The sequence below is a fragment of the Labrus bergylta genome, chromosome 3 (assembly GCF_963930695.1).
Source record: "Labrus bergylta chromosome 3, fLabBer1.1, whole genome shotgun sequence".
Taxonomy (NCBI): domain Eukaryota; kingdom Metazoa; phylum Chordata; class Actinopteri; order Labriformes; family Labridae; genus Labrus; species Labrus bergylta.
Window position 1 is genome coordinate 21,826,020 of NC_089197.1, and position 17,410 is coordinate 21,843,429.

The window sequence follows — 17,410 nt, forward strand, 5'->3', positions numbered from 1 at the left end:
CAATCACAGCCCCGTTGTGCTTTTAAAGGGGAAAAAAGATGGCAAATGGACGGAGTGACTGATGCAGCACAGACTGAATTAACCACAAAGGGTCGTCTGACATTGAAATCTTTCAGGTGTACAAAATCACAGCTGCTAGAAATCTGTTTCATTCTTGAAGAAGGTTATCCATATTCTAAAGAGAAAATATGGAGGGAAGTGGAAACCAGGAGAAAGATTCCTAGTTTGGGGAATTCCCCTCTAACAGACTGACTGACTGACTGACTGACATGGGGTCATTATCATCTCCACAGCCTCTGCCCACTCATTACCACAGTTCCTGTCTCTCTGTGGCAACTTCAGGCCTCCGGTTGTAAAAGAAAAAACATTACCTCTCATCCATTCCGTCCACGCTAGCTAGACTGTATGACTTCTCTGTCACTTTGCCCAGAACAGCCACAGTCTGACAATCATTTTAAACCTAAACCAAAGGCAAAAATTCTCTGCACAGTGAAACTCAAAGACGGACATTGTTGCACATTCTTAAAAATGATCCCGAAACTGCATAAAAACCTTTCACCTCCACACTGCAGAGGGCTCCTGAAGACCCTCTGCTTCTTGCAATGTAGAAAAACTCTCACCTCTATTCCCTCTGCAAGCTGGCCATTAACATGGAGATGATTCTACTCCCCAAGTGCTAAATTCATTCTCTGAATGATATGCTAACAATACCTGAATATTGTCTTTTTCCCTTTTCCTATATCTATCCAGGTTTTTAATCTGCAGCCGGTGTCAGAGCCCAGAGCAATAAAGGGCAAAAAGTGTTGATCTTATATTTCTCCGGTAATTATTATGCATTCATTTTAAAAGAAGAAAAACGGAAACCTTGAACCAAAGATATTGAAGGTACATATCAAATCATTTCCTATTACTCTCTAGTCATATTTCTCATTCCTATTATAATCCAAATTTGCATTTTTAGAACAAAACACTTTGCCGTGTAGAGACAGAGTGTTTTGCAGCTTCACAACGTGATTGCAAGAAGGCAAAATCTGAGATAAAGAAATTGAGAGGGAATATTAATTAGCAGAGGTGTTATTAATCTTCAGTCTGCTGAACACCGAGATGACACGGCGTTCACCTTTACAGGACGTTCAGACGCACAGCACCGGTGCGCAGCCATTAGACACCTCTTGGTAAAACTCATAAACACTGAGCTTTCAGGGAGTTGGCTCACAAACAAGGACAATTTATGGCCTATTATCTTCAAAGACAAAAGGAATTACAATTTGAGGGATGACAAGCACTCATAGTACGTGATATGAATATGTAAACATTTTCCCCGCTTTGTCTCCTGATTTCTCACACTACTTAGGGTTGAAAAGCAATAACAAATCACTGCTACACTGAATGTCTCCCTGTTTGGAGCCCCAACAACTGAAACTTAAATAATTTGGTCGCAACTATCCATAAGTATGCATTTTCAACCCCTACCAAGCCTAATTAAGTATACATATCTGTACTTTTACATGGAGCACATAACATTTGGTTATTCTGATCCTGAATGAACAACTCCCAGCGAATCACAGACACAATAAAAAAAGAGCAAACTGCAATGCCATCAAACTGGATCTAGGGGATGCTAATCATCTTCTTCATTATACAGACTAAATGCAGCATCTACAGTGAACAACACATCTGCTTCTCCGCTACACAAAAAGATCCTGCATGTGTACATGTGCAAACTCAAGCACATTTGTAAACAGTTTGGAGCATTTTTTAAAGTCACATGAGTGAAAATGGAGCTGAATTCAGAGAGCAGAAACCAGCAAAGATCCTGCAGAGAAGAGATTATTTACAGTAAATGAAAACCAAACCAGTCTGACAGTCAAGAAAATCAGTTAAAACATTTGAGTTTTTACGAGTCAAAATGTGTTACTATCTCATTCTAAAAAAAATTGCAAATTTTATACAAGTTCACAGTATATTATTCAACTCTAAATAAATGAAAGCAACACTTCTGCCTGAGGTGTTCATTATGGAATGCAAAAGCTTTAATAATGCATAAATATAGTCTAACCATATTTAGATTTTACTTATCAAAGCTAACAAGTGAGCTTTAAAAGCAAAATGTTTTCAGGCATCATGATAGGATAATAGCACAATGTGGTCATTTTGTACAGAGACAATTTAAAAATCCAACACTAAACTGGAATCTGCACGTCAACTCTAATTGGTGCTTCACACACTTTTACCTTCACAATACTAACATTTAAGGTCAAGCCTATGAACAAAGTCTGGCAATAAAAGTGATACAACAATTGAATTCACGCCAAACAAACACAAAATAATGGCTTCCATGTTTCTTTAAAAAAAGAACAACATCCCTGTGACATGACTATGAAGGTATATTGAAAAAAATTGATAATCAAGAGTAAGCTTACAAACATTAGAGAGATGCAAACAAAAGATATTCATTGTAGCTTCTGTTGTTCTTATCCTAGTCGATTGCTCTGTTATGATGAGCAGCTTCAAATGCTGTTGCCTTGCTGGGTTCATTACAAAAGAAAAGTAAAAGGTAGCGATTGAAACTATCCCAAACTTAACCTGTTCAGTTCAAACTTGTAGAAAGGCAGGTAACTTTAAGGCCATTATAGATGGCTGATTAAGCAGATGGATATGTATATGAACTATTAAAAATATTAAAATGTGATCCTTAGTAAGGAAGTACTGTGTGTCTACAATTCTATTTTACATACCGGTAGTCCTATATATGCTGTTTTAAGTACATATTGTAGATTTTGTTTGTGTACTAAAGAGTTTGTTCCAAAAATCTACCTGTCTACAGTTATGGATGACCAGTGCTAGTAAAAAGTTTTATTTTGAACCTGCCTCCATACATTTAATGTAAGGAAAGAGCAATGAAAGGAATTATTTATCAGGCACAATTTCAGGGCATTAGCCTTTTCCAGCTTTAAAAGTGAAAAAATATACCCTCCTCTCTTTTTTCCTCATCACCCTATACAGTCTCCATTTTTTTCATTCAACCTCTCCTATACATTTACTGTATGTTAAATATGTCCAATCATATTGTGTCCAATCCTGCAGGTGTATTAACAATTCCTCTCCTTCTTCCTCTCTGTGCTCCTTTAACCTTCCTGTCTCCCCTACACTCAGCACCCTGCCGTCCTCCGTGCTGCATCCCCATACATTCCTCTGCTGCATAAATACACCACCTGCTTTAATGAAGGTGCGCATCCCACTCCTCCTGTGCAGAAGCTCTTCCCCTTTTTAGCCAGTGCTGTCTCAGCTTGATGAAGAAGAGAGGAAGGGGGCTTATGGCTATCCATTTATACATATTTTATACCTTGTATTAAAAATGACCCCTTTGAATTACTAATCATGCAAGATGATTAAATCGCAGCTACCGCCAGCATGACCGTCATTGTCCAGATGTATTAAGATTTCAGTATTCATCTTATGATTACTCCTTTAAAGACTGATTAGTATTTCTAATAATATAAACTTGTTTATACTGTTTTAATATTATATATTTAAAAAAATAAACTTGCACCACACACTGCCTTTGGGGTGGGAAGATATGACATTACCATATGCCTGAATGTCTGTACATGTACATATATGTAATAACTTTGAGATAGATACAAAACAACAGCATAATGAAGGCATCTTTCAGGAGCTGACATGCTGAATACATATGCATTTTACAAAGGCTTCTGATGTACCTCTAAATGATTTTAATGAATACTGAGGAGCACCAAAACAAGAAAGAGGAGAGAAGATTGACAGTGGCTTTAAAAAGGAAGAAGCCTTTTTTCTGTGCGCACTAATGCTGTCTGTCTGACAGTGACTGTCATTTGTAAAGGAACAATGTTGTGCTCTGTTCCAACAGCTACATGACAATGATGAGAAGAAATACTTCAGTAGTTCTAATGATGGGCCTTAGAAACAGCTCCGCCTCAGACAGTGGGAGACTGAACACCTTTCAGATAAATAACAGGTTGGCCGGGATGCTCATACACCACATTCTTACATGCACGCCATCTGTGTGCCGACTGTACAAACATCTTCAGACAATCACCAGCCAAACAAGCGCTCCTCTGTTTACCAAATGCATTGTGAGGTCTTCCCTGCTTTTTCTCCTACAAGATAGCTTCTCTGCACTCACTCTGAATGGGCATTGTATTCATCATCACAAAAAGTTTTGAAGTACAAAAAAGGACCCTTCCATTAAACTACAGCTGTCAAGCTTTCGCTGACAACACAGCCTTGAACCCAGCACCCCACCCCACCCTCCCACCTTTTTCACTGACATCAAACAGAACCTCAGACCTGGTTCCCTAATGCACATGCTATTTTTAACTAAGCGTTTCTAATAAGCTGCTGGGAAGCTGTAAATTTTTCATATGCAAGCACATATTTCCTTTGTGAAAACACAGAAACACACTTATTTGGTGATTAGCGACTGACAGAGAGGAGGAAAGGAACTGAATATGCTTGTATCAAATTGCATGCCTTTCAAAAAGGAGGAATCCTAATGCGAAGAGTCGTCTTCCTGTGCACCACAGGTATGAGTGAATTATTAATCGTCCAGCTCATTTTAATGCTTTTTAAAGTGCTTTATTTTGATGTGCTAAAACATACTTTTAGCCATATTCAGTCAGGCATGCATATCATTATTTCTCCCATCAAAGAAGAGTGTCGCCCTTTCAAAGAGCACAAACAACTCAGCCTCATTTAAAATAGAAGTTCGAATATCAAAGACATTTTACAAAGGCTGGGCTTCAAACGCTGTGATGAAGTTTTTTTCCCCCTACACTTTATGAAGAAAAAAAACTTAGGTTTGCAAAAGGTCTGGATTGTTTTCCAGCTTTTAACCTGACTAGTGTAAATCAAAACATCCTGCAGTAACACAAGAATTTAGTCATGTGAGAAGCATCTATGCAGGCCTGTAACTGTTCAGTGTCATCGTTATCAGAAATCTCCTCTATTGAATAAGAAATGAATTGAAATTGAATGAGACATGTCCTATTGTTTTGATAACAAAGGCGTACAAAGTAATATAATGTAAAAGAAAATGTGACAATAAGTGCTATATACAGTTACACTTTTGTGTATGTTAACAAAGATCTTTATATCATTAGATTCAGTAGTGCACATTCATTACACAGTACGTGGGATGAAATGTGAATGAAAATGTGTCATTCATTTCCAGGACATAATGCTTGGCTGTGTCATCTGTGTCAAAGTAAGAGTCACAGTCGTTTACATGTTTGTCATAGTAAAACAGTCTTTCCACTGTCTTAAGTACAAGTGTTAAATATGCATCTGTATAGGCTCTACCTTAATAAAAACACAAAAACTTTCATGAGCTTTGGCATTTTACTCTCAAGCTTCTTCTGTAATCACAGAGTTGTTCCCTTTAATTGTGATCATTGCATTTTGAAAAGAATATAGTGCCTTCCAGACTGACCACGATAATATAACCCAATGTTTACGGTTGTATCTTAAGATTCTGTTTAACCAACTAAAAGAAAGAAAAAGTCTACTAAATCCATGAAGGGTTCACAATCTATCAAAGCTAAACCCCTGACTGAAAATAACATACAAAAAAAAATGAAAATATGTCAAAGATTTGAAACTGAAATTTCCCCAAAATCATTCTTGGGACATGCAGCCTGCACTGGACCACAGTTTGTTGTTTGGGCCTAAAGCTCCTCCAATCACTTTAAGCTCAACCCCCTGTTTAGAATGCACCACCTCCAGCTGCCATGAAAGAGGCCTGCAGATGAAACCATCCTGATCTGGTAACATTAAACACAGCAAGGTAAGAGTTGTCTGTGAGTGCAACAAAGTTGAGCAAGGTGTGCAGAACCATCACATGTGTGTACACACACTGCTCATACAGGCCCTTTCTCTTCACATCACCATTGAGCAAAAACAAAACATGGGTCACATGTCACCTGAACATAATTACTAACTGTATATTTTCCTCCTGACTGTATCTGGTTGGATTGTATGCATGAATAAGCCACAATAAAAGTGCAAAAGAAGTAAAACAATATTTATGGAGTTTTTTTTTAAAGAGTGCTTAATGCTTTGAAAGGCTTAAATAATTTTGTTAAAATATAAGTAATTTAATTTAACAGAAGGCCTGTTGTATAGCACCATTCAGCTGCAGGGCCACATGTTTCCTGTGTGAAGTTTTTTTCCTTAATGGTGTGTGGAGTAAATATTGGCCTTACCTGTCCCTTTGGTGAGCTCCTTCTCCCCCCCACTTTCTCTGTCTTTGGTTTGGTCCTCCTGGTCTGTGGTGGTCTCACTAGCAGCCTCCACATCCTCACTCAGCTCTCCTGAAGGGGGAGGGAGGATGGGATATGTAAATTACCAAGCCATCAGAATTGGTGGAAGCACTTAAAGGGACGGCAGCGTTTTTTTCTATAGGAGCTCGCAACAATTACATATGCTGACACACAGTTGCAAGGCTGGCAGACAAAGAGGGCATAATCTGTGTTCTGCTTTTCTTCCTGTGCTGCCAGATCATCTCTGTGATATTTTATCTAAATAATAATTTGACTTTTTGGGAAAGAGGAAGGAACAATATTTATTGTCAAAATAGATCAGATAAGTTTATTTTGACAGTATATTTTAGAAAGAATATCTACATTTTCTTTATGTATTCATGACCATGACACAAATATGGTTTGTGGTCATAGAACTGCGGAAACAAAGCACCAACCGGTCTGAAGGGGGCTGATGGAAAAATAATTGTGTGACATTTTACTAGACATTCTCCTTCTCACGCACACAAACACACACATATATTTTAATGTCCCCCTGCTGCAATATGCATGGGGTTACTTAAAGATACAAACCTCATGTCACTGTTGCCATCTCCTTATTGCAAGAAAAAAATGATAAATATTTAAAACTTTTTGAGTCACAATTGATTTTATTTTTACACCAAGTCCAATGCGGAAATCCCTTGTAACCACCTTAAAAGCCTCAGCTCGATATATCAGGCCATTTAGAAGCATCAAAGTCCAAACAATGGATATCCGACAACCCCCATTTGTAAGTAACACACAGAGGAAAAGATACAAAGAAAAAAAACAGATAATAAAAAGGGCATCAATCTTGTTTATTTTCCTCCAGTGCCCCCTGAACATCCCCTCTGCCTGTTAAGTTTGTTTAAAAGTAGTGGGACTTGCATGCAAAAGCATTGATTTGACAACAGTAAACTAGGCCACAGTCAATAGGCCCTATCAGTTATTACACCAGTCAGCTAATTCTCAGCAAATGTACTTAAATACTCTTTAGAAAGTGCTTCCATGCTCAGGTCTCAGCTCTGTGAGCTATTGATATATTGACAATGCTACAACAGCTACTGAAATATCCTGTTCAAGTATTCAGCCCTGCAGTCATCACACAGCCAATCTGAGCTCACCACATGACTACCCACAGCCCAAACCACTTTTATGATACTACATTATCCCTACACTCACTGTTTATCCTGTCACTTGTGAAATATTACACACACTGTGAACAGAGTCAACATCATGTTCTCTAACTCAGCTATGTGTAATTATCATAGATATACTCGGAGCACACCTTTAAACCATACTCAAAACATGTCACTTTTAATTGAGAAAGGGTAAAGAGAGATGCCTTATGTAAATGCAATCATGTTTATAGTTCAAGATATATTTAAACACATTATTGCTGTCTTTTTTTTATTAATTTGAATTACCCTTTAACACTGTGTATTTGAAAGTCTGTGTCTCTTAGAGTTAAAAAAGATTAGCAGTACGTAAGATTATTTTCTTCATTTGAAGCATAGAAACTGCCTTTCTAGTTAATAGTTGACTTAAGACAAAATGTGCTTTATGTTTGTATAAATTGGGTTATTCAGTTTAGAAAAATCTATGTGAATGTGAAACTCCTTTGTATTACTGGCAGCCCAGGAAATATATCTTCCATTTCCTGCTTGCTGATACAAATGCTGTAGGAAACAGCTGTGTGAGCAGAGTGACTGCTGTGTGTGTGTTGTGTCGTTACACATTATAGCTAAAAGCTGATCCTGTAATCCAGTGATCCTGTGTTTAAAGACAAGATATTCAAAAGGGATGACCGGCTACTTGTAAAATAAATGTTTTTAAGAGTTCTTGGATCCCACATTTCAAGAAATCTTATTATTTTATTTTTAAACCCTGTTTCTATTTTGTTTCCAAGGTTACCCATGAATTCCATCCAGTGCAGCCCATCCCATCCCATGCTGGTGAGGCGGATCTTAAAACATTCCCAGAAAAACCAGAGATCTCCTGCCGAGTAGCACAATCCCATCTAACTCCCCGCCTGCATAAATCTCCACAACTGTGCGAGAATTAGGATACTGTACAGCTGCATAGGTGCTCAGATTACAAAATAATCCCCAGGTAAATTTTTCACCTTTAAAAACGGGGCAAGGTGTCATTTCTTAGCGACGTGACACTTGTAGTGAGACTAATACCCCACCTACACATTAATACACACTTGGTGCTTAAACATTTCTGTGATAGGCAGCCAACATTTTAATGCCATTCAGCTTCCTTGTACCCACCCTCAACTTCCTGCACACATTTCATACAAAACCACACGTGCACTGATATTTTTCTTATCCTTTCTGCTGTTTTCAATACTTATTTATTTAGATGTTTAATCAAAGCATGTGACACTTTTAGCACACAACACGAAGCCCCTTCCATAATTTATGCAGAAATGCAGACATTTAATTCCAGGAGCAGTGTTACATCTCTAAGTGGCAAACAGCGTTGCCTATTCCTCTTCTCATCTCCAACAGGATTACAGAATGATTAAAGCCAGGCCAGCCATAATTAATGAAAGGTCATGAGTGGCCTAAGAGTAGGATGCAAATGGAAGAGACACTAAAACTGTAGCCATAGATTAATTCTGGAAACAGATGAGGAGAAACACTCAAAGCTATGGCAGCAGGCCATTTCTAACCCAAATCTGAGACATGTAAAGGACAATAGCCTGAAGGTTGTCTTCTAATTAATTGTCTTCATTAACCATCCTAATACAATGATATGAAACAGTTCCATTAATCTAATCATGCAAGCTGAATAAGCCCATTGCCGACACAGAGATTACACTCATTTGTTCTGAGCATATACATATCAGCTTTGCTCTGCCAGTCACTCAGTGGGGACAGTCCATGGTCTCTGTGATCCACCATCTCGCACACACACACACACACACACACACACACACACACACACACACACATACTGGAGCAGCACACAGGAGCTTAGCAGTCAGCCTCCTCTTGTGCTTTGCCAGTGAGTGCAGAGGCTTAATCAGACCCATAGGTGTCACTCTATACAAGCTGGGAGAGAGCAGCTTGCTCACACACATTAATGATGTGCGGGACGGGAGGGTAGGTGGGTGGGTGGGAAGAGGATGAGCAGCAACAGACAGAAACACACAGAGAAGGAAGGAGGGGGGAAAGGGAAGAAATATGTGGGAGATGACAAAAGCAGATGCTATGCATGAGGCGTCCGGTGAAGATGAGACACTGAAAACGGCAAGATTACCTTCAGATGAGAGAGAGCGGCCTTCCTTTTCCCCTGAAGAGCAGTGATTACAGTAATGCTAATCAGACTGACAAGCACAAACGGCCTGATAAATAATTGATGGTAACCACTGCACTTTCCAGTATTCCTTCCCAGACTGTAGAGAAGAGCAGGAGCAAGTAATAATAGTCACTCTAGATATCTTTCACTAGGTCAGGCTCCTCCTCCTCCTTGCTCGGCCTCAGCAGAATACACTGCTCGGATGATAACTGCCTTTCTTTAAGTACAAAATTCCAGTCCTACCTGAGAATGTCTCCCTCAAACAGCAGTGACAGCTTGCTCTTTTTAGGTTGCACATACAGTTTCTCAGTCAACAACACTACCTTTGCTATCTCTCTTGGTTTTTTCGTGAGTCCTGTATAACCAGCGCGGGGGCTGAGCTGAAACGTCTCCCTCTTCCCGGCTCTCGAGTGCTGGAAGCGAGGGTTCAGCTCTGCCTCTCTCCGGGCTCTTGTGGTGGAGCTGTGTGTGTCTAAGCTCTCATTACTTTCATTATGATTATTGAGGCTGTTGTTATCATTTTAACCAGGTGTCACAGGATGACACTGTATGTCAAAGAGGTGTGTACCCCCCTTACATAAATACACACACACACACACACACACACACACACACACACACACACACTAGATTTATCCAAGGCCTGGACAGCTTCCTTTTCTTTAACGCTGCACTGTCGGATAAAAAGCAATCTTATTTCACACTTCACAGACTCTATCTTTTTCCCCTACTTTTTCTTTTTTTAAATCCCCCTCTTGCTCCCCCCATCATCCCTTGCACCCCTTCCTTATATCAAAGTTGGCCTGACTCCGGACTAGAGGGTGCAAAATGAAAGTGACAGGAGGGTACCATGGGACAATGAGACACAGGACCCATGCTGAGGGCTTTCATGCATTGTCCGCTCCTCATATCAGCACCTCTGTGCCCCCATGCGCAAGACCCCCCACCCCCCCTCCCCAACCCCAACCCCCTTTTTCGAGCACAACACACAGGAAAACACTCCCACCCCTCATTACCCCAACCAACGCACACACATACACACTCACATAAGCTCCCTCCTCATGTCCTCACATGCTACCTCTCATAAAAACCACAACAAACAGAAACATGCCACAATCCAGCCAGAGTCAAGAGGGGCTCCTTCTTATGAACCACCAATAAACCACAACATGGATTTATCATTGACAATGCTGGTGACAGGACTACAAAATACAAAGCTGAGCCAAAATTCAGACATGTGTTATGCTGTTCAAAAACAAGCTTTTTAAATGACTAGCAAACATTCCTACTGATATGTACATTGATATTCAAGTTGTATCCCTTCATAATTCAAATTTAAATATAATATAAGAAAATTGCTAACGCTTCTTTAAGTTAGAAGAAAATTGTATCAAACCACATAATCAAGCATTAAAATCAATAAGGTAAATTGTAAAAAAAAAAAAAAAAGTGCACCTCACAGTAGATAAGCCACATAAAATATGAAAGTACATCTGCCTCTCTCCCTTTCCCCCCTTCTCTCTCCCTCTCTCTCCCACACACTTGCACATTTTGAAAGGAAAGAATAAGAGGAGCAAGCTACCTCAGCGCTGCTGGTTGGAGTTACGTGTTAGATTCCTGACCTGTCTATGTGGGGATTCGCTGGCCTCTCCCTGCTGGCCCTGCTGTGACCTCAGGATCTAAATGTCAATGAATACTTTGTGTCTCCATGGGGCTGAGGGCAGGAGGGGAGTGGATAGAGGAGGAGGAGGAGGAGGAGGAAGAAGAGGGGGGGATGGGGGGGGCAGGAGATGGTGATGGAGTAGGGGTATGGGGGTTTAGGGCAGCTAAAACTAAAAAAAAAAAAAAAACTTTAAGAGCGAGTTAATCACAAACAGCAGTGACAGCTGACACTGCCTTAGAACAATATCACGATGACCCCTCCTTCACTGCTCTGCTTTTCTCCTGGTGGTGCCTCCTCATCAGAGGAGTCCCATAGGTAAAACACAACATTTAATTTGAACACCCATGCCTTTCAAAGTCACTGGTCTTTTTGAAGAAAACGTATTCAGAACACTTTGAGCCAAACATAATAGTCATATTTTTTCAAAAGTTTTCTTCAAGAGAGTTAAAAATCCAACATTTGGCTAATTTGATTGCTAATTTGTTCTCATCATTCTTACAAAATTAAGAACTGTTAACACGATGTATTAAATATTTTCCCCAAAGTGATACCTCCTGGGAAATTGCACTAATTAGAAATACTTCTCATGCTAATGGCATGTTTAGATACATTACAAATAAAGTAGATAAAGTGAGTGCTGCTCTACTTCTTCTCTCTTTGTGTTTTACTTGAGTGATGAAGGAGAGGAAGATCTGGGTTAATGTGGCTACACAGGGAGTGAGCATTCAGGGACTGCTCACCCTTCTGCCCCAGCTGACACACACACACACACACACACACCCACACACACACACACACACACACACACACACAGCACACTTCTTTGACTTTCTTGAATGTCCAAGATGATGGCTGCTCACTAACGCATATTAGGTCCACAATGGAAGATGCAGGCTGTACTTTTCCCTGCTAGCATGGTGGACTAAAAGCCCGTATAGGGGGCAAAAACATCACTGGGCAGCGCTCTTCCATCTACTCTGCCTGAGGGACATTGTCCCGCACAAAGAGCCACTCTGCCTCTCTGCCACCCCCCGCCATGCTGCCTCCTCTTAAATCAACCTCCTTTTATTAATGCATCTTTTTCTTTTTCCACTAGCTCACACTACAATGCCTTCACCTATTTGCAGCCATTCAAAGGGACCAAACAGAATTGGGGTGGGTTGACAGGAGTGTGGGTGGGGGTGGCTGAAGGGGTGTCTGAAAAAAAAAAAAAAAAAAAAAAAAAAAAAGCATCACCGCTGTCATGAAGGGCAATCACATCAACTCTGAAATATTCACCAGTGGGTTGGAAAATGCGATGGTACAGTTATGACAGACGAACAGGCTACTCCCCCCACTCAAGCCCACAGCCCCCCCTCCTCCTTTCTCTATCAGGGCGGAAGCACGGTGGACACTCTGAATATGTATAACCCGGAAAATGTATTGATTTTTCATTTGGCCCAAAAAGGGACACAAAAATCACATAACCTGAAACTGTCACAGCTCTTTTGTTCATAGCTCATCTCTCCTGATGTTTGGCTTTTGCCACAAACTCTCTTTAATTACCAGGTACAGCGAGCTTCAGAGCCTCCCTCCACAGAGACACAGCCACATACAGCCTGCTGGGCTTAACAAGGCAGCCCACATCTATTATATATGACATACACCCGGCAGCTTTTGTTTCATATCTGACTAATAAGCGCACTGAATATGACTATACCCACAGTTTGTTTTGTTATAATACACAAGATATATAGTGCAAAAAGATTTCCTGAAGGGAACCAGGAAAATTAAAAAATGTGATGTGCCACATTAAAAATAGCACTTTCATATTAAATCTAGAGCTGGAGCTTTTTATTTGATGTGACTTTCTGAGGAGATTCTGCTTAACATGAAATCCTATCATCGATCTGAGTTTTCCCAGGTAACAGGCAGGCAGGTGCGTGAATGTTAGTCTGAGTGTTCACACTTGCGTATGTGTGTCCATTAACAGGTACTTATCTGTTTATCTCTCCTTTTAGGCACCGCAGACCAGTACAGTGGACTGTCTGAAAAAGATCTCTGCCTGTCGATTTATTGAATACACCATTTGCATATCTTTGTAGTGCATCCATCTGCCTCTGGACTGTTCTGTGGAGGTATTAGCTCAGAAAATCAATGTTGCCATGGTTGGATGTATGTAGCACCTACCAAGGCGTGCGTTGGGAGTCCGGCTCACAGCTCCCACATAAGTCCTATTTACATGAATCTTGCCGACAGAGGCTTTCCTGCCGGTGCTTCAATCTTTGTAAAATTAAAGTACATAAACACATTTCTCAGCAGGCCCCTCAAGAGTGTGGGCTAGGCTGCCATCCTCCTTGATGGTCAACCTGCCTCCCGAACTCCAAAAAGCTCAGGGTCTAACCAGCTGTTTGTTTATGAAAGCGTACGCCCAGATAAAACAGAATCTAACAAGGTTATGAATACAAATTTTTCTAATCAATTTTTATCTAAAATATAAAAAAAAAAAAAAGGAATCATTGATGTGTGTGCTCTCAAAGTTGAACTCGCTGAATTCAGATGTTTCATAGTTGAAACGTTGAGGTAGAGGATGGGCAGGTGGATTTTATTCTTATTACTTACAACACAAATCTTTACATACATTCGTGCAGACAAGTGTATTCAGGAGCTTTCTATGGATGTACAGTATATTTGTCTGGTAGAGATTTCTGTGGATACAGTGGGCAACTATTCCTCTAACAACCACTCTGGCTGGTTGCTCCTATAATTGCTAAAGAAATCCAATGATTACACTGCACAGGCACTTAAAAACATCCATGAGAGTGCTCCCACTTATTGAAAAAAAAAATGGTGCTACCTCTATCTATTCGGTTTCTAATACAAATCAAACATGTGGAGCTTTCTTTCACCATTTGTCTTTCTTTCTGTTCCTCTTTGCATAGCCCATCCATTACTTTCACATGAAATATGAAAAGGCAATATCCTCTCTGTGTTTGTACTGAAGCGTAATGCAATTGTGTTGTCATTTATAGGAAATAATCGCAAACCTCTCTTTCATTTTCCAGTTCAAATAACCATGAAAAATTAGCCTTCAATGTCAGGGAGGACAACAAAGGGATGCACACAGACTATTGCCTCACCACCGCGCTTGACATTTCTCCTTAATAGGAAAACGGCTGGTTGTTTCTATCTTTCTTTTTCAATCTTTTTCTTTTTGTAACCTCGGTTTTTCCCCCTAATTAAAAAGTTCTGCGCTCAGATCTTTGTAAATCTTTTGTAAGTCTTTACTCAGTGTGGCGGGTCTGTATGTGAGCAAGGAGGGTTGGAGTGTTAGAAAACTCTCGTCCCATGCATGCTGCACCCTGCTCATTAGCACCCCTGCCCGTCTGCTAAAGGCTACTGTGGGAGCAAAGATGTCGCCAGACAACCACTACGGGGCCTGGGTCGCCGTGACTACCGTCCAGCAGCCAGATAGATAAATAATTCAAGAGCTATCAGACTCCCTGGCAGCAGAGCAGTCCCAAAAACACACACTTATAGGACACAGCTTGTAAAGGCTGTCCTAACTGATCAGCATTTAGCCTTTACAAATGATGTACAACCAGATGTCTGTAAAATACCGAACACAATTAGCCTTAGCAGTAGTCAGAGGATCTTTCTCATTTAGAGAAATCTTTATTTTCAGTGTGAGCAGAAAAGTAATGGTAATTGTGTTCTGTATTACTGCCATTAAAGGCTTAATAGGGAGGTTGTTTTCCACTGTAATTATGTACAAAATAATAAACCAACTTTGCAGTGCAATTATTGGAGATGCACTTAACCAAGTTTATGTTTTCCTCGCAACAATATGTGCAGAGAAAGCGAACAAATGGTAATATCAATACTGCAAGGTGTATTCTAAGTATGTCTTTAGAATAATCTTAGTTAGTTAGCAAAAACAGTGGCACGGACATTCTTTACTATATAAAACTTTCATGTACTTACATCTCAATGTTTGGGAAATGTAAATGTTATATCTCAATCCCAACTGATATCCCTAAATGTAAATATATTGAAACATACTCATATTTTTATTTTTCTTAAAAAGGTTGTAAGTAATTGCCACTGAAAACTGACTCTCTTAAAGACACAGTACCTTCCAGAAGAGGTAAGCACTTTTTATATGAAAACGTCTCTTAAAAGACTCAATGTTGCCCCCTTTTTCCCGTGACTCCTGCTTGATACACTTAGGGCTGAAGAAAAGTTGGAATAGTACAACAAAATTATCAAACAAAATCATAACTACATTATTCAAATGTGGTGCTGTACCTTCTATGGTTTTCAAAATATAACCCTTCATTAATTTTTTTGCATACTTAAAAAAAACGGATTCAATCCAGCAGTATGGCTCATGATGCATATAATGAATTTTCCTCTCAAAAGGCTAATGAAAAAGACTCATCGCATGCAATTAGCTGCTCCTTTATTCACTTCTTGTACTGTATTAATTTATTAGCACATAATTCTAGGCACATTATTTATTTATTTGATTATGTGCACACCTTACAGCCTTAATTACAAAATAGACTCAGTGCCAGATAATGATGGGAGGCAGTGAACCAACACATCCATCATTTAAACTGGTTATCCTTCTAATCTCATTGGTATATGTAGTCTGTACAAATCTGAGATTTATCAATATGTGAAATGACTTTAGGCTTGTAACAGAATTCAAAATTGATCAGAATGACATCGGACCAACATTTCCTTTTGTTGTTAAGTTTAATAATAATGAGTCAAATGTTCTCTCTTCTTATCTACTCTGATTATTGTTGTTAATTAGTAGAAAATAACAGAGCTTGTAAGTGTGCTTATATGCAATCAAATGTGTCTTTTTTTCAGAATCTTCATGAACATGTCATAATACTGTGAAAGTGAGCTAAAAGCTCCTAAAGGGGTGGAACCGCGCTGCCCGCTGTGCTGCTCTCCAGAGAAGGAGACTTGGAGTGATTACAGTCAAACACTGCTACTCAGTTATCTTTGGCTCAGCCACAGGAGAGGGAGAGGAAGAGACAGGCAAAGGGAGAAAAAATGTGAAGTGATGATGTGGCTTAAACATGGGCCAGCTGTTCTAAAATGACCAAAATTACCAGTATGTCTGATGCTGTTCTTGTAACATTTACCCCATGCCTAAAAAAAGACAAAAAAGAAAAAAAGAAAACAGAAGACAGGAAAGTAGCAATCATCTAGGCCAAAAGATCTCTAAGATGAGCACCAAGAATGTTTGATGTCCACTGGCCATTTACAACACAGTGAATTCTCCCCGAACGCTGTCGAGAAAAGCTCTGTAGGGGAAAAGATATTATTAAAGAGACATTTCAAATGCCCTTGAATTCTGAAGTGGAGGCCAATTAAATGGCTTTGCAGCATCCATTTTGTGCCAAGTGAACAGGTACAAGCAGGAAGGGGAGGGGTAGGTTGTGCAGCAGGAAGAAAGAGGGGAGAGAGTCCAGGCATGTAGATGTTGTACCTGGTTGGCCCGTCAGCACACTCTACTTAATACAAATATAATTTATGCACATTTGTGGAACATTATGATGACACAACATCATATAATTTAAGGTAACTTTTACTTTTACAGGTTATGTTAATGCTTTAAGGGTCACATTTGCAGCATTTATTTATAAAACACAGGGATTTTCTGCCGACCCCCTCCCCAATCTAGTGCTGAAAGTGCATAAGGAGTATGGAAATAAGCAGGTCGGTCAGAGTTGTGGAGTCCGTAGCCCCTCCAACGCATGGTCAGGGATTAATAACCCCTGCCCTATGGAGACTAACGCCTGCTGCTAAATTGGTGCTGAGCTATACCATATTCTGTGTTCGGATGGTATACATGACTGTGGTTGTTAGTGTTGTTGTTTTGTTTTCATAATGGGGGCCGTTATTGTCCCCGCTGCAGAAGACTCTTCTCACTCATTAGCCTGAGGTTGGCGAGTTAGGGGTGAGGGCCCAATAAGGTACAAAATTAATTATTCATCTCTGTGGTTGATGTTTGGGTGCTGTTATGGGGCCTAAAGCAGGGACTCTAACTAGCAGAGGTCTGCCTCTGGAGGACTGCTAGAATAAACAATTGAAAAAATGTTTGCCGTGGGTGTCA

At 39.9% G+C, this 17,410-nt stretch overlaps 1 protein-coding gene across 2 annotated transcripts in view; it reads right to left on the reverse strand.

Annotated features, from left to right (window-relative positions):
- Positions 1–17,410, reverse strand: part of zfhx3b (zinc finger homeobox 3b) — a 282,485-nt gene that overhangs the window by 20,661 nt on the left and 244,414 nt on the right. For both annotated transcript variants that reach the window (XM_065952964.1, XM_065952965.1), the window contains one exon: positions 6,246–6,353. In XM_065952964.1, coding sequence (XP_065809036.1) covers positions 6,246–6,353 — 108 coding nt within the window. The remainder of the gene's footprint in view (positions 1–6,245; positions 6,354–17,410) is intronic.